General features: G+C 40.9%; 1 protein-coding gene across 1 annotated transcript in view; it reads right to left on the bottom strand.

Moving 5' to 3' along the window:
- TNKS (tankyrase) overlaps positions 1-18,074 on the bottom strand; it is a 131,472-nt gene that overhangs the window by 6,158 nt on the left and 107,240 nt on the right. Inside the window, exons 16-26 of the mRNA XM_085058464.1 lie at positions 15,563-15,782; positions 15,185-15,294; positions 12,489-12,677; positions 10,921-11,158; positions 10,102-10,184; positions 8,214-8,334; positions 7,508-7,605; positions 6,001-6,075; positions 4,686-4,791; positions 3,658-3,844; positions 2,757-2,913 (exon numbers count right to left, since the gene is read on the bottom strand). Coding sequence (XP_084914590.1) covers positions 2,757-2,913; positions 3,658-3,844; positions 4,686-4,791; positions 6,001-6,075; positions 7,508-7,605; positions 8,214-8,334; positions 10,102-10,184; positions 10,921-11,158; positions 12,489-12,677; positions 15,185-15,294; positions 15,563-15,782 — 1,584 coding nt within the window. The remainder of the gene's footprint in view (positions 1-2,756; positions 2,914-3,657; positions 3,845-4,685; positions 4,792-6,000; positions 6,076-7,507; positions 7,606-8,213; positions 8,335-10,101; positions 10,185-10,920; positions 11,159-12,488; positions 12,678-15,184; positions 15,295-15,562; positions 15,783-18,074) is intronic.

An 18,074-nucleotide genomic window follows, 5' to 3' on the forward strand; every position in this document is an offset into this window, starting at 1 on the left:
TAAAGGCCACAAGCATCCTGTGGTACATCAGCAGGTGTACCAGCGAGTGCTGTTTATTCAGTACTCACTCGACCACATCTAGAAAACCACATACAACTTTGAGGTCCTCCAATACAAGAAAGATGCCAACAAGCTGGAGCCAAATTCAGCAAAGGACCAGTAAGATAGTCAGGAGCAGAGAGCACAGGACAAACAAGAAGAGGCTGAGAGAGATGGGCTTGTTTGGTTCAGAAAAGAGAAGGCTTTGTGGGACCTCATAGAAATCTTGCATTATGTGTAGAAAGCTACTGAGAAAACAGAGCCAGACTCTTCTGTGATGCACAGCAGGAGAATGAGATTCATTACAACAGGGAAGCTTTCTACTGGATACAAAGAATGTATTATTTTACTCTGAGGATAAGTAACCAAAGGAACAAACTGCTGTAGGAGGCTGTGAAACACCATTTGCTGTGGCCTCCAAGACCTGCCTGGTCCAAGAAAGCCCTCAACTATCTGGCCTGGCTTCAGTGTGAACAAGAGGCTGCCCTATGTGACCTCCCCAAGGTTTCTTTGAACCTAAACTTATTATTTAATCTCATTTTAGAATTATAGAATGGTTTGGATGTGAGGGATCTTTAAAGATCATCTGGTTCCAGGCCCTCTGCTATTGGCAGGGACACCTTCCACTAGACCAGGTTGCTCAAAGCCCCATCCAGCCTGGCCTTAAAAACTTCCAGCAATGGAACATCCAAAGCTTCTCTGAGCAACCTGTTCTAGAGCCTCCTTACCCTCTGAATAAACCATTTCTTCCTAACATCTAATCTTAATCTCTCCTCTTTTAGTTTAAAACTGTTCCCCCATGTCCTATCACTGTGTGCCTGTGTAAAAAGCTGCTCTCCCTCTTTTTTATAAGCCCCCTAAAAGGGGCTATATAAGGTCTTCCTACAGCCTTCTCCAGGCTGAACAATCCCAATTCTCTCAGCCTTTCCTCACAGGAGAGGTGCTTCACCCCTCTGATCGTGTTCGTGGCCCTCCTCTGGACCCACTCTCGGTCCTTCCTGTGCTGAAGACCCCAGAGTTGGATGCAGCACTCCAGGTGGGATCTTAAGAGGGCAGAGTAGAGGAGAAGGATTATCTCCCCTTGACCTGCTGGCCACTCCGCTTTTGAAGCAGTCCAGGATGTGGTTGCTTCTCTGGGTTGCAAGCACACACTGTTGGCTCCTGTTCAGCCTTTCATCACCAGAATATCCACATCCTTCTCCACAGGGCTGCACTTTCCAGTTCATTTCCCAGCTCATTTCCCAGTCTGTACTCATGTCTGGGATTGTCCTGCAATTGCCAAGTGCAGCATCTTGCACTTGGCTTTGATGAACTTCATGCAGTTTTGTGGGCCCACTTCTCAAGCATGTCCAGATCCCCCTGGAAGGCATCCCGTTCTTCTTGTTGTGCCAACTGCACCACTCAGCTTCCTGTCACCTGCAGACTTGCTGGGGGTTCACTCCATCTCACTGTCTGTGTTATTGACAGAGACATTAAAGAGCACCAGTCACAAGACAGAGCCCTGAGGGACACCTCTTGTCATGAGCCTCCACATGCACACTACTGACCCCAACTCTCTGCCTGTGTCCATTCAGCCAATTCCTTATCCTCCAAATAGTCTACTCTTCAACGTTGGAGATAAGGATGTCGTGTGGGACATGACAGGTAAATGACATCAGTCCATCTTCCCTTGTCACTCTATCATAGAAGGTCATCTCACTGGTCAGGCACAATTTGTGCTTACTGAAGCTGAGCTGGCTGTCTTGAATCACATCCTGGTCTCGCATGTGCCTTCCATGAGGATCTGTTCCATGATCTTCCCAGGCACAGAGGTGAGGCTTACCCATCTGTAGTTCCCTTGTGTCTACTTTTCTCCCCCTTTAATAAATATGAGTGATGTTTCCCTTTTTCCAGTCGCTGGGGTCCTTGCCTGACTGCCATGACTTTACAAACATCACAGAACCACAGAATATTCTGAGTTGGAAGGGACCTGCAAGGATCATCAACTCCAACTCGTAAGTGAATGGCCCATATAGAGATCAAACCCATGACCTCTGCATTATTAGCAGCATGCTCCAACCAGCCAAGATAACTTCAGGATATGATGGAGAGTGGCTTGGCAACACCAATGAGCCAGCTCCCTCAGGACCTGGGATGTTTGTCATCAAGTCCCATAGGCTTGTGGCTACTCAGTTTCATCAGGTGGTCTGGGAACCACTCACTGTAGTAAGCAAAACACTTTTCTAGAGCCAGGGTCTAGCTGAGTTACTCAGATTAAAAATCAACTTTTGAAGATGGCTGTGCTACTCCAGTTGCCATTTAAGGGTAGTCTCTATCACTGCTGAGAATCTACAGGTAAAAAGCCAGAATCCTCAAGATGTACTAGAGCCCCAGAAATGCACATGACCTTGATACTGCAGTAACGCCAGTAAAATCAATGGGAGAAAGACAGCTTAGTGAGAGAAGCTACGATTCTTAATAGACTCCATCAGTGCTGCACAGGGGAAATTAGGCAATTCTGCACAGTATAAATCAGAGCAGATCAGTGGATAGCAGCAGCATTTGCTGTCTAGATACAGCAAATATACACTGTTTATTTCCACATTTAAATGAAAAAAAAAAAAATAAACCTGATCAGCCAGGTTATCACAGCACACCTGGTCTGGAAACCAGCCACACCCCATCTCCAGCTGCAAGCTCTGTCTTTCCATAAAGCCAGTCCTTGCTAACCCACATACCTGTTCTCCTCTATAGATAACATACTCAGCGTATGCAAGTCCATTCACGCTTGGCCTGCCGATAACAGAATGGTGCCCTGGAGGGGCATGAGCCATTTTCATTGTGCTGAACTGAAGAAAGGATTTTCCAAGGGTCACTCTACAGAAGAGCATTTGTCTAAAAGGAAAAAAGAAAATGCCACTTTCAAACATCTTACTAGGAGCTGTATGCTTCCAGAATTATTTCAGTCTTTTGAGTTTATTTTGTAACAATTAATTTCTCAAGGCTTTTTCTAGAAACACTTTTAGAAACCAGTTCTAAGACTGTATAAAACCTGTCACATGACACACAGAATGGCAAACACAGTTGGTTTAGCCCTCACATGGAGGCCTGTTTTAGTTCATTTTATATATAGCTGTTGAAAGATGCTGAAACTCTCTATGCTCCTACCAGCAGGGAATGGACAGGTGTCAAAGTGTGAGAAACACATTTATCTACTCCAGTACAAAACAAATCTGTGATTTAGTTCTGTTCACTACCTCCAAAATTATCTGATCCACAGTACAACACTGTACTGCTGACCACAAATTTACACTGCAGTTTTGTTCTGAGAGTGCCTGGAGTTTAATTGCTATTTTCCCCTGACTCTTCATTTTCAAACTTGCTGCTTCAAGCCTCTTTCCTGAGCCACAGCTTTCTTTGATTTATACTCACTGCATGCTCAGATGCAATTTTTGACCTTCCTGTGTGACTTGCTGCACTTATATTCATTTTTGTTCAGCCTTGACAAATGGAAAACTGCATTTTTCCTGCCATGACCAAGCTCAAGTGGCCATTCTTTCCCTGCAGGTCACTCTGTGCCAGGATCATAAAATCCAAGACAGCCAGAATTATGTGTGGGAAACTCTGCTAGGCTCATACCTGTGGCAGATGTAACAGGACCTGTCTTTGTGTGTGGGACAGCCTGTTCCTCCCCCTATTCCGTACACATACTGGTTGCTTTTTGAGGAGTTCTCGGCAAAGTAAATTCCAGCTCCAAACATTCCTCCAATGTATGCATGCCTTTCATCAAATCCTTTGTGAATGATAGCATTAATAAAAGGAGACCCTAGAACAGTGACACAAAAAGACACATACTTGTTAAGTTGTATAGTAATGCAAGACTCAATGTCGAGAAGAGTTTATCTGCCTCAAATAGACCATTAAATATCAGAAAGTGTGCTCAGTCAGCTGGAAGGGGGCGATACCCAGCAGGATGCAGTGATGTGTGGGATTTATCATTATATACCAAAATCCCACGTGTGACTCATTTCTTACTCATTTCACAGATCTCATTAAATGGCTTTCCCCCCACTCACATTTCACTACAATTTATCTTGTCAATGCACACTTTCTCCAGGAGTCAGTGCTGGTTAAGGTGGGGCAAGGTGTCAGGACAATCATACCCAAAACCCACTTCCTATACAGTATCATAGAAGAATCTAGGGCAGAAGGACCTTCAGGCAATTGTCATTTGTAAGCATTTCTAGAGAAATCTTACTGAGACTCATGGCTGGTTTTGATTCCTTTCCCTGATGCTTGCCTGAAGCACCAGGGTAAACCGCTTTTACTGTATGCTGCTCCCCTCATTTAGAAGGCACCATGTCTTTCTCACAGCAGCTTTGCTGGAAATGACTAACATACAGCTTAGCCAAAAACCTTCCTTTTTCTTAAAAGAAAATGAAACAAAAGTATTTCTTATCTAGAGTAGCTTTTTGGATTGCAGTAACCACACAGTGTAACTCCACCACCCCCACACCCCCAATGCACCCCCTCAATTTCTAGTGTAGAAGCACAATTACTCACACAGGATGGTGACACAGCAACATTAACATTGGCCATGGGTCCTTGCAAGGTTTGGGGCTTTTTTGTTAAATATCAATACATGCAAAGAGACGTTACTTCCTTACCGTGAAATAACATGCGCTCATTGTGATGATTATGATTCTCCTCTGAGACCTCCTTCTGTCTGTGACAGAATCTCTCCCGCAACTTCTTGTTCACCACCTTTTGAATCTGCAGGAGAACAACAGATTCAACCGTGATGTTACCATAGCATTTCAATTTCTCACACATACTTGAATTGCAACTGAAATGAAATAACAGTTTCACGGAGTTCACATTAATTTGACTGGGAAACTGAGGGCAAGACATGTGAATGCTATAAAGAAACCCCATGGCTGTTCTGCATGCAAGGCTGGAGTCTCTCAAACAACTCTGTAGCACACACAAATGGTTAAAACTAGTGTGAAATTGCAGCCTAAGTTCTCTAAGGACAACTTTCAGGCTTCTTCTCTCAGAGCCTGCAACACCACAGAGAACTACAAACTGTCTGAAACTCCTTCCCTCTCTGCTTTGAGCCCTGTTGACCAATCTGGTCTAGCTCTTTGAAAACTTGCTGTCTAGTTTAGTTTTATTTTCTATGAAAAGAACCAACTTTTGAGGAAAAAAATTAGATGTGCTGTTTAATCTATCTGCATCATTTCAGCCACATGCTCTAATACCACTGTGGTTTTTGCTAATAACTTCACCTTTGGCTGGGAGTAGGATGGAAGCAGAGTTTACTGCAGGACATGTGATCTATTGGATCAAGTGGCAAAGGCTCTGCACAGGCCTACTTCTCAAAGAGACAGGCAGCACGGGTTTGCTGGAGCTCAGAAACCAAGTTCTGCTCTGATTGCCTCCTATTTCCTTCTCCCCACAAAAAGAAACCAGAAAGTGTACTTTCCCTCAGAAAGACAACACTATTTTCTGAAATGCGACAGCTTGTAAAAGGTATTTTTCTAGTTGGCAAGGGCAAAGGAGGTGGTGTCAAGCTGGAAAGTTGTATAGGGAGATAGAAACTTTACCATAAGTCATGATCATCCTTTCACACACACACCCCCAAATCTCCTTTAAAAAGGCAAGAAAAGACTACATTGAGAAAAAAAATAACTGTGTTGCAAAGGTCAAATACAGAAGGTATAGGCCTCTGAAATTCAATCAGGTTCTTCACCACCTCTGTCTTCAACATCAGTTCTTCAGACTCCTTTAGGAGCCCGAGTGGACACTTCTCCCTCATTCCCCGTGCAGAGCATACATTCATTTTAGTACTTGCTTTAACTCTGTTCTTGAGTATCATTTCAACAAAGAACTTTAAATATAAAAGGGCAAGCCATTGAACTGATTCTGCCCACTGGCATAAATACTTAACATACTTAAAAACTGAGAGGTTTTGAAACTTACCCTGATGACATTGTATCTGTTGAAAATTCCCCCAGCATTTCCACCATCCCGATGCTCCCGGATTGTACTTTGCATCTACATAAAAAACCAAAAGTGAGCAAGTGAATGTTCAGCACATAAACCTTGTTAGCTAGGCAAAGTATCCATGCAGTGTCTCAGTATAACACTGGCAACAATAGACAATCTTGATGGAAAATTAATTAAAAGGTGTAAAAAAAAAAGTTAAAAAAAAAACCCTCAATTTTAAACTGAGGTAACTGAGATACACCCTAATTTCTCAAGCGCCCAACACGTTATGCTATTCCAAAATAGGGAATTTGGATGATGCAGTTATCCAATCCTGAAATAAAAGTCCACATAAGAGAAAGGAGAATAATGGTACTTGCTATCAAAATTATATACAACTAGAAAACCTGCTTGAAATTAGAAAAAAACAATCTTTGAAAATTAATATACCAAAGGATCACTTTGAAGTAATAACAAATGTGATTTTAATGAGTTCAGTTTGCATTTCTTAGTATTAGGAAATTACCTGCACTGTAAATTCTCCTATGTCATCAGCAGAGCATTTCTGATTCCCTCAGAAACAGTTTCATTGTGTCTTTTAGGTAAGTATTTATAGCTACAGCAACAATATTTAGTAACAGTTCAAATAAGTATTCCAATTTACTATGGCAGACAAGTGACCCTTTCTTTCAAAAAGTTTATAAAAAAGATCTGCACAAACTCCAGTTTATTAAGTTACTAATAAAAAATAACCCATCTAATCTGGCAGCAATCCTGATTATCTAGACTTTTTAAAAGACTCCAAACACTCCTGTGCTATAGTGTAGGAATACGACACAAATAGCAAATGCACAGCAAAATGGAGTTTCTTTTAAACATAACTCTTCAGGAAGTCTCTTTTCTGTTATGATTTTTGCTTTCAAAATGGTATGTGCTTGTAGTTTACTTAAATAAAAGAGCATGTGTGTGTGTGTGGGAGGCAAAATTACAGTCAATTCTCAATTATCCAAGAGCTGTTTATCTGGGTTACAGATTAACTAAGACACTGAGACAAGAGAAAACAAGCTGGTTCACTTGCAGAAACAGCTTGAGCACAGAAAATGCCTAGAGAATTGCAAGGCCTTGATCCCTTGGTCTTCACACACAGCTTTCAATTTTCACAGGTCCACCTATCCATGGAAAGCTGTGGAAACCCTTCCTGTGAGACAATATCCAAGACAAGATCCAAAACACAACAACAAAATAAAATTCGGATAACACTAAGTGAACAGAGACCGCTCATTAAAAAAATTGGCAGGATATAGCAAAATAACATCTATCATTGCTCTGTGTGAAACAACAAATGAAGAACCCTAAACTTCATGTCAGGTCTATGCAATTCATACCCAAAGCCTATTTTAGCACTTTCAACATGTATTGCATACTTTAGCTCTGACAGGTTACAAGTGGAAAGAAAAATATACAGCCAGTGAAGCATTAAGAAAGCATTAACTTGGATTACCTCCTCTTCTACGGACTGATACTCCTTATCATCAGGAGCAAGGTCAAGGAGAATGGTCCCCTGACTCACACAGTGGAAAGTCAAATAAGGATTGGTACCTGCAAAGAGAAGGGATGAGTAAGAGCAAAAATAAACAGGAAAAACCAATACTGGCTCTATTTGTATCCATCATCATCATTATTCTTCTTAAACAACCCCAGTACAGCAGGAAATGCAAAATAAACACAAGGCATAAGCACAACCTCAAAAACACAAAAGTGCTTTCGTTAGCTGCAGAGGCTTTAAAAAAGAGAAAGAAAATGCACATGGGACATAATTGCCCTTTATTGCTTCCTCTTTCAATAGAAACATCTCAGAAGCATGGGGCAGCTAACACTCCATCAGGCCCAGCCTTCAGGATATAACTGGCCTGTGGGTAGATACATAGGGCAAATCAATCCAAAAGCTCCTGTCTGGGTGAAACAGGGTCCTGCAAAATGGGCACAGCTTCCAAAGCTGCCTCAGGGGTGTCCATTCTCTGGAAAGGCAAGTGATCACTCAGTCCTGTATCTCTTTAATATATTCTTTACGTATCACAACCCACTCAGCCACTACATCTGCAGCAAATATACTTTCCTGACATTCTGATTTTTTCAAGTCCTGGTGACAATGCCTACATTTAGAGAAGGTGACTTCTTAGACTAACCAGTAAAAGGGTCATATTTACCTTGCTGCCCTCCTAGAAGTCTCTCCACACCTTTTATTAATTTGTGGCGGTGCCCATATGCATTTATCCCAATTTCTTTAAGCTCCTCATGACCCATGTCAGCCAACACATCCAGGGTTATCTGGAAAGGTGAAAGATCACAAAAATCGCTTGTCAAACCTGGCCCAATATCCAAGGCTGGAGACCTATCACTTCAGAAAATGGAAAGTATTCATGGTGCAACCAAGAGCGTAAAGGTATTTAATGTTTTGCTTCACTTCTACTTGCTGCCACCTTCTGGCAAACCTCTCCCTATCACAGGACTATACCCAGTGGCTACAGCCTGAAGTTGTGCAAAACTTTTACTTCTCTCACATCATTTAATAAGAGCTGGTTTTCACAGAAGTTTCTCACAAACATTTTTACTTAGGTGGTAGAAGGGGGATGCATGGAACTGGGACAAATATGGGAGTGCTTTGGAAGCGTCCAAAGTTTCACAGTGTTGAACAATTCATTATTTTCACTATACAATCAGAAATTAATATTCTACAAGCTTACTATTAAAAAGCCAAGGTGAAAAAGTGTACATGAAGATACTTCTTGGAAAAACCAGCTTAAAAGATTAAGCTTAAAGAAGATGAGCTTTTTTTTTCTACAAAGAAACTCACAAGAAGAGATAAATTATTTCAAAATTATGAATATAGTGAATCCAATTTGCATTGTTAAATCTTATTAGCAGGAGAGGATCTTAACAACAGGTTAGGAGTTAAGGAAGCAAAAGTAGAACAAAACCAGCTAGGCAACAGTAGGGTGTGAAAAATAGTAAGAGAAACGTGAGAAGAGTATAGGTTGGTTTGAAATTGTTTTCCTTCTAAAGACAAACAGTTCCAAATTAAAGAAAAGAGCTTATGCTTCATATATAGGAAGGAAAAAATTATGTGGTATTTTATCTTTGAAGAGATACTTCCTAGAAGATTTCACAGAAACAGCTGGAACAATAAGCAAGACATTACATTTCAAACCTTTGTTTCCTGATCCCTCAATAAAAGATTAGCAGCAGAGGCTGGAGTAAAAAATAATCATCAAATCCAGTCTCTTGCACTTGTACATTTCACTTCCATCAGCACATCCATCTCACTCATGTAAACAAATAAATTTATTTAACTGCAACATGTTAAATTTAAGAAATGGTAGATAAAAGGAATCTACAAATACATTACAGGTACTTCTGCTGTAAAACATAATGTAAGCTTGAGAAACTTACATTAGTTGTACTCTTTTCGTATACTCTGAATTATTGATAAATCTGCAGGTTTTTCCCCCTATCCCTCAATGCCATTTGAAACTTGTAAACCTTGCAAAACCCAGGTAATGCTATAGTCCTAACCTAATGGGAAATGTAGCTTCTGCATTCTCTAGTGTGACTATTCCTGTGCTAGATTTGTATTTCAGCATATAGTCAAACTGAAGGGTTTCCTAGATCTCTCCAAAGTATCACATGCAGCATTACAGGTGGTGAAAGGCTTGCTTGGCTATCAAGACTGCTAAAGGACAAGCACAGGTGATATTTCAACCTAACTTCGTTATAGTCATCGTGTCCAAAGTTCACAAGGTCCAACATAACCCTCAAAATACAAGCCAAATTGGCAGTCATAGCGTATGTATAAGTGAAAGCTACTTGACACCTGAATCTAGCAAGAAAAGGTATTTTCACAGGTTTTGCAACATCATCATACTGTACTCATTTTAAGAAAACTGAAAAAAAACCTTGGACACACTTGTTTTTTTGTAGATGTTAAGTGTGGGTTTTTAACTTCCCTTTTTCAATTAGAAAATGAAAATGTCACTCAAATTTATTGGGTTAGTTTATCTCTTAAACACACGAACAGAGAAAAGCCTTGCCACTTACCTGTTCTGTCTCAAAGATGTCCCGAAGGTGTTCAAGACCCAGGCTCTTTAGGAACTGGGTAATGTTCATGTCAAGACCAGAAACTGTAAGAGAAGAAACAAGTCTTTATCCTACGCATCTGAAGGAACAAAAACCAAACCAATCAAAAATACTATTTTTTTTTTAAATAAAGCAATACCACTGATTCTCTCCAAATTCCAAACTCTGATTCTTTTTACAATCAATTTGTCTATATCTGTGATAAACAATCAAATTCCACTGTGTCAAAGCTCTCAGCAAAGCTAATCACTGTTCCCTCTTCAGAATCAACTATTAAAAGCACAAACCATCTGTCACAAATACAGGCTCATGTTGCAAAGAGAAGGAAAAGAAGGGTGGGTATATTTTTGCTATGTGATCACCTAGATGCTGACCTAAAGCACGGATTCCAGATACTAATCAAAGTGTTTAAGATGCCTTAGTAAAATCCCCCAGCCATCCCAATTGTAACTCCTTCATCAAAATAATTCTCACTGGATTTTCTTTATAAAAATCAAAGAACATCTGGGCACCTAATCAGATCTGCATTTGTAGTCAGACCTAATTATTGATAGCAAACACAGAAGAACAGTCAACAGTACTCCTAGCAGAGCATGTGGAAACAGAGCAAGCATCAGGCACTTTAAAACACAATTAACAATTAAAACACAATTAGGTAACAATTCAAACTGCACAGTATCTTCTGGCTAATCAGAAATGCCTTTCAGATAAAGCAAGGCCTATTTTGATACTAAACTACTGTACTTCTGGCAATGTAAACTTGTCCAGCAGCAAATGCACCTTCTCCTTCCTTCCTGTCAGTTCCTGCTGCTCCATCCCCGGCATTTGATGCTCCTCCTACAGCTAGGTCTGCCAGAGGCCCAGTGAGGTTATCTATGCTGCTGGCAGCAGAGAGGCAGGATGGTGTAGATGCTGGCGAGATCACAGAGGCACTAACAACAGTAGCTTGAGGCTTGAAGCATGTGGGCAAAGCTTCTGGAGGCATTGCATCTATCAGCAAAGCTCGGATATCGTCAGCCTGAAAAACAGAATGAACATCCAACATGAGGTCCTACTAGAACAAGTCACCAATCTCTGGAAAGAATTTTTAATTGATTGTTCTGTTCCCATTAGAAAGAAAACTGACAACTTCTGTTACAGGGGAACTCACGGTTGCAAAAACATTTTGATTCACTGCTCAGACACACATGAATCGGGTTCTCCGCATTTCTAAAGGTATGTAAGATGGTACATCTAATTTCTTTGTGGCACAACGACTTTATAGGTGTTAAAGCCAGGGAAAACAATGCAGAAACATTACTTGAAATCCTTCAGAACCTGGGCCAGGAAATGCCACTTAATTTCTCTGTCAGGCTCAACTTCAGGTGCACTGGAACAAGGTCTCAGTGGAAGACTACCACTGCCTTTGCTATAATCGTATCTCAAAGTGTTAGAATAGGAAAAAAAAGGACAGGAGCTCAGGAGAAGCATGAACTTACCTAACAATTTGATTTAGCCTTTATTGACTACATTAAGCAATACCCTCATCTTCAAGAATTTCCGCCTTAAAAATTCTTGTTTATGAAAAGTTCATGATTAAGACATCCTTATTTTCCCCAAGAGAACTGAGTAATTTTCATATCCTTCATCACAAAGCAAGTTTTCTAGAGCTCAGATTACTCTGGAGGGTATTTCTTGAACTCTCCATAAATAAGTCAATAACCTTAAAAGATATTTGCACTGTAAGTAGACACAGCATCCAATTTGGTTGCATTATCTATTCCATCAAGACTGGTTAACCTGGGCCTTATAACCTGGGCCATGTTCATAACCTTATTAGGCTTTTTAACCAGCCACCACTTACAAGAAAGTTTACAGATGCCAGTTTTAGAAAAAGTTTGATAGCCACCTACAAATCTTAGAATGTTGTTTTGGAGTTAGGAAAAAAAAAAAGAACTGAGGTAATATGCAGGCACTGAGCACAGTCATCCAACTAAATGTTCCCATTTCTCTAAAGGCCCATCTGGTGTTCCTCCTAGGTTCAAAGAAATAATCACCAACAGTACACATATTGACCATCATCAGAAAAATTTCAGAGAGTTTTATTTCTGGGAATGAGGAGATTGATCCCAAGAATGAATCCTTAAGGACAAGCAAACCTTAAATCACAAGCCATGCTAAGATGTCAACCAAAGGAAAATGCCTGCCATTTTCCACAAACGACAAACAGGCACTCAGGAGATGCTCTTCCCTCTGCACCTCAGCACAACAGAAGCTGAGGACCACTGATGCCATGGAGCCATAGAAATGAATTTAATATGCAGGGTAAAACCTCCAGAGCAGCCTGTGGCTGGCTAACGTGAACTTACTGTTGCCAGGTCTAGTGGTGTCTGACCCTCTTGGTTCTTCATGGTTGGATCTGCTCCATGAGCTAACAGCAGAGCACAGAGCTGTGTCCTTCCTTTTTGTGCAGCTTCATGCAAAGGTGTGAATGCCCATTTATCTGTTGCATTTACACATGTATTATATTTGATCAACAGTGCTGCTATATCCACATGCTGGAAAACACAAGAACATCTTAATCAACACAACACTGGTAAAATCAACATTTCTCTTTTCATGATGGAGGTACTGGTGCCTAGAGATCCCTGCAGTTTCTCTTCCCTGTAACTCAGTCTGCCTCCTGTGTCTACACAACAGCACACTTCTCCAGGTACCAGTTTATACTGCAGTTCCACATCATCTGTGTCTGTGCACTACCAGATCATTCACCAGCAGATGAAGAATTGGGATGAGGCACAGAATCACATTTCTGTCAAATCACCCCAAGTACCTAGCATGAAGTTTGTGCCAGCTGCAGGAGCAGACATGATACTTAATCCCTCATAAAAGAACTATCTGTGGACAAATTTGAACTGGCAAATTGACAGGGCTGCAACATTTGTGACACAACACTATCAGCTCTGAAGATCAATGCGTTGTGCTTCTGACCTACCCCTGTCTGCACACGGAAGTCTTTGTTGCACTTTCTTTCCTGCAATTTCTTGCAAGACCTTGAACTCATCTGTGGCAGGACAGATTTGTTCTATCTTCAATCATATTTTATGAGAACTGTAATTGATAAAATGCATTATGAGTGTCACAAGGAACAGCTGTTTTACACGGGCTATAAAAGTAATGAACTTATAACCCTATGCTTCCATCAATATCCTGTCCTTGAAGTCTGCCAAGTAAAAATAATAGAAAACTTAAAATGAAATTTTTGCCTGTCTCTGAACAGCATATCTTTTTCGTGCAAGACAGTGAAGAAAAAGAAAGCAGGTAGTCAAAATGAGTGAGTAGGAGAATGAAACACTAAAATTGTAATCAGAAGCACAAAGACTTGCCAATGGATTTCCTTTTTCCCCCCAATGGCAATTAAATGATTCTTTGCAGCTCTCATAAAACAGCTTGGTCTCTGAACAAGTGCAGTTTGAAAATACTGCCAAGTTTATTTTTCCTCTCCACCAAACTTTTAAAGCAATTGCTGTTCCTGTGATTTTGATGCCACAGAAAGCCCTATTGAGGGACACACGGCATGAAGTGCTGGGTGGGAGAACTGAAGAAACTTTGTGAGGAAAAGGCAGAGCCTGTGAAACTTGCCAGCTATGAACTTGTGAAAGCACTACTCATCTCCTCTCTCCCTCCCATCACAGAGATCTGAACAGGCTGATGACAGCTCAGAGAGAAGTGTGGGATGCCAGGAAAGGTATGCACCAACTCTTAACTAAATAAGCTGATGGAAAAGCACCAAACACTGCCTTTTTAACGTTTCCTAGATAAAGTAAGGCAACAAGATTATATTGGCATGATTTTAGAAGTGATAATCAGCTAAAGCCAATCTCTGATATTTCTCTATGCCAATGAGGAATGCTTTGGCTTTGCATAAAATGTGTGTTTTGGTTTCTCATGCCAAAGAAAAAGAACAGAATCTTTGCAACAGAATTTATCTCTAGATCTAAGCAACATCCTAGGAACTAATGCTTATGGCAGATGCTGATAAACAATATTTCTTGGTATTAGGACCCAGTAACATACAAGAATTCTGTGTAGCATTTCTAATCTAATCTTATCAGGATTTGGGGCTTTTTGCTGTTTAGGACACTGGGATCCCAGAGTGATGTAAAGAATCGATACATTCCATTGACACTCTTTTTAAAAACAAAGTCAACACTGCAGTTTTTATTTCATTTGCTCTCAAAAAAAAGCAATCATGGTTCTGTTATGGTCACCTCTCCCAGATTTTGCTGTACTTGTGCCAGGGCCAGGTAAGTAACAAAGTATACCATGAGACCATCAAACCCACTACTTCATGAGCTTCATATCCTCTGTCTTACTGTAAGCACAGTGCTAGGAGCTTCTCAAGCACTGTCTCTGTACAATTATTTACAAGAGATTTCTTTCTCAGCCAATACACAACTAACAACTAGCAATCTATTAGGCATCTGTGCAACTGGTACACAAATGCTTACTCCTATATGGAGGAAGGAGGGTCTGCCTCATCCAAAATGGTTTGAATCTGCCACTGCACTCCCTCCTGCAGCAGGTGGCTTGCCCTACAAACTCAGTAGCCCTTTAACACTTCAGCTCTAGCTATAGATTCCCATCAAACATCAGCTGTACCAGACCTCAACCTCCCTGTTATCATCTGCACACGCTCCCCTGGTATTTTCCTTTTCCTTCCATCGAAGTCTTTCAGAGACAACTTGAGGTCTTTTCTGTTTCAAATGTCACCCCAAACTTAACATTGCTCAATCCTGTGCATCTGCTTGCCTGCACAGAAGATATGGTGTAGTGATCTTTCCAAACTGCAGCCTTTAACTGCTACAGCATACCTGAATCTACGTCTTGTTTAATCTGTAGGACTGCAAACAGGACTCACAAGAGCAACTTAGCCCAACAAGTATTTCATGCCATCAAAACATGAACTGCGTTCACAGCAAAACAGCTGCAAAATAACTGGCTTTGGATAAGACTTTAAGGAGTTACTTGCTGTTCTACTCATGGCAAGAATGCATTCACCTACCCCATAGGATGCTGCATTGTGTAGGGGGATTAATCCTCCTTTGTCCTGGGCATTAACATCAGCACCATGCTCAAGAAGGTATTCAGCTACTTCCAAATTGTTGTAACCAGCTGTAGAAAAGGCACAGGAAAAAAAATCCAGTATTAGGAGAGCTAAACTAAAGAAAAATATTAGACAGAAAAGCTAAGGCAACTTTTCAACTGCAAAAGTTCCTCTTCTCCAGTATTTGTATTGCCTCCTGAAATACAGATACCATAGTTAACCCTTTGTACAGGACAATTCTCTGTGAAACTTCTTATAAAAACCTTGATTTTGGCAAATTACCTCTTCAGCCCTACCATAAATATACAAACCTTCAAAATCTGGTGTGTTACCTACCTGCAAGATGCAGTGGTGTTGAATTTCTTCCCTGGGTGTCTCTGCAATTGATATTTTCTTGAGTACACAGCTTCTGCACTCGTGCCAGGCACCCCTTCTTGGCAGCATCTAGCAATGCAGCGTCTCCTCGCAGTAGGTCCTGGATGTCCGTGTCTCCTTCTTTCACCAAATCTAGAGGAGTGTTCCCATCTCGATTCTTTTTTGTTGGATCAGCTCCATGCTGCAAAGAGCAAAGTGGAATGCTACTGTCATAACCATGTGCAGAGCAGTGCACATATGTGTGTCACTATTTTGTGAAACAAGACGGGATTTTCCTGACCTACCATAATGAAGTAATAATTGTACAGATTAGTAGGCACAAGAAAATAAATTCAGAGAGCTGAGGCCTAAAAGCACTCATCTGAAACAGAGCTGTGTGAATCTCAATTCCACAGGCAAGAATGGTAGCCCTCTGCAATTGCTACCCTGGCTCTACTTACCACTGAAGTATGTTCAGCAGCACTTCTTGCATACAGCTATTTCTTACTGTCACAGCAGTGAGAAGGAAAAGCCAACTGCAAGTACCTTGCTGCCAGTCCTCCTCCCAAAATCTGGCAGGACTCAAATGGCTGGCAGAGGTATTTCCTGAGCACAGCTTTCTGAGCTAGCAAAGCCAGGCTCTGAGTTTTACTAAATGCCACCCTGATATTGAAAGTCACTTTTTTTCAGAAGGGAGCTAAAAAAATACTCTTCTCTACACTTTCCAATAGACAACAGCACCATCTTAAGCAGTTTACAGGTCTTTGAAAGCAGTGAAAAAAATTTTGGGAGACAAGTGGAGTTAGATGACTGCTGGAGTATATCTCTGCTGGTAGAACATGCAGATCAGGAAGTGGTAAGAACACAGTGCTGGAGCACAGGGGGATGAGAAGGGGAACATACAACTACATAGAGCATATGGTGTGAGTCACGTCCACATTCAGTTTTGTGGGAGGACAGCTCCTTCCTTATTCATTCTCAGCAGCAGTGGGAAAAAACAAAGATAGATAAAGCAGAGGCAGCTGCTGGAACTATGGTTCTCTGGCTGACCTCTTTGGAATAGCTAAACACAGTGGTTTAATCCCTGCCAGCAAGTCTACCCTGCCATTTCCCACTGGACATGCTGGCAAAGCTGTGCTAGTGTGAGTGATGGGGATGGGGAGAACAGAAGGAATCAACTGCTTAGTATTTGGAAGCAGTACAATGGTATTCATGGTGTAAAGGACAAAGAGCAAGGGACAGAAAGGGACAGTGTATTGATTACACAGAACCACTACCACATCTGTAGATCTTTTAGGAAGAGAGCATTCTTTGCACAAAGCCTTTTAGACTACAATGACTTCTCCCAGATATGACCTTAAATCCCTTTATTTAAAACTCATCAAAATTGGAACTATTCAAATATGCTCCAGAATAAGTATCTGAATGAAGAGGCAGTGTCTTCTGAGACCCCTTCCAAAGCATAGAAACAAATGAAAGCAGTGATCTTGAAGAAAGGTGATGAAAAAAGACAGTGTCTCCAAAACGCCAGTTTATTTTTGTTTTCTTCTTCAAGCAGACCAGGAGAGAAGGAGCACAAGTCAGGGGGAGTCAAACTCAACATCCACAACTCAGCAGAACTGACAGCACTGCCAGCTGGCATAGGAGAAATGCTGAGTAAACTGCAGTGTGAGCACATATCCACAGATACCCAGAGATTTTACATCTGTGTCACCTTAAGGGCACATTTAGCTCTTGTGCAAGAGTGATTTTTAAAAAAATAAATTTCAGCACTTTTCTATTTCCTTTTGTACATCAATTCAGGATCCCCTGAAGACAAAATATGGCTAAATTCCCTGTGGAATGATCAGAAAAGGCCAGAGACCTCCAGTGTCTATAATGCAACTCTGTGCTTGAGAGATTAACACCTCTTATTAGGGTGTTACTCATAGGCCACCACCATGCCTACTCCTCAGACATCTCTGAATATCTTCTGGTTTCTCCTGTAGATGCGCTTCAAACTATCAAGCTTCTCTCTCTGACTGCTTTTTTGGTAATCAAGTTAAATAATTAATGAGATAGGAGGGAAATACTAGGACTTTGCAATAGCAAATGAAAAGCGGTTGGGTGGAAATCCTCATTATTTTAAGACTATCCATATTCTGACTTTCTCCTATTTTAAATGCTGTGCTTTAGAGGGTCATTAATAGGCAAGGCTGAAGCAGGAAACAGGACTGGCAAGAAATTCTACTCTAGCACCCCCTTCACCCTCCCACGGCAGGATCTGACCTTATGTTAAGAAGTTTCTCAAACTCATGTTTCTCACTGGAAACATCTTCACATTACCTCATGCTTTTTACAGGTTCTTCCTCTAAGTATAATGAATATTTATGCCACAGTATATTAACATGCATTTCCTCCAGGAGCTTGATTAATTATACATTAACATAACAGTTTTAAATTTCTCTCATACCAAACAGCACTTAGGACCCACCTTCAGTTATTGCTCTGTAAC

The sequence above is a fragment of the Lichenostomus cassidix genome, chromosome 4 (assembly GCF_008360975.1).
Source record: "Lichenostomus cassidix isolate B80296 chromosome 4, HeHo_3.0, whole genome shotgun sequence".
Taxonomy (NCBI): Eukaryota; Metazoa; Chordata; class Aves; order Passeriformes; family Meliphagidae; genus Lichenostomus; species Lichenostomus cassidix.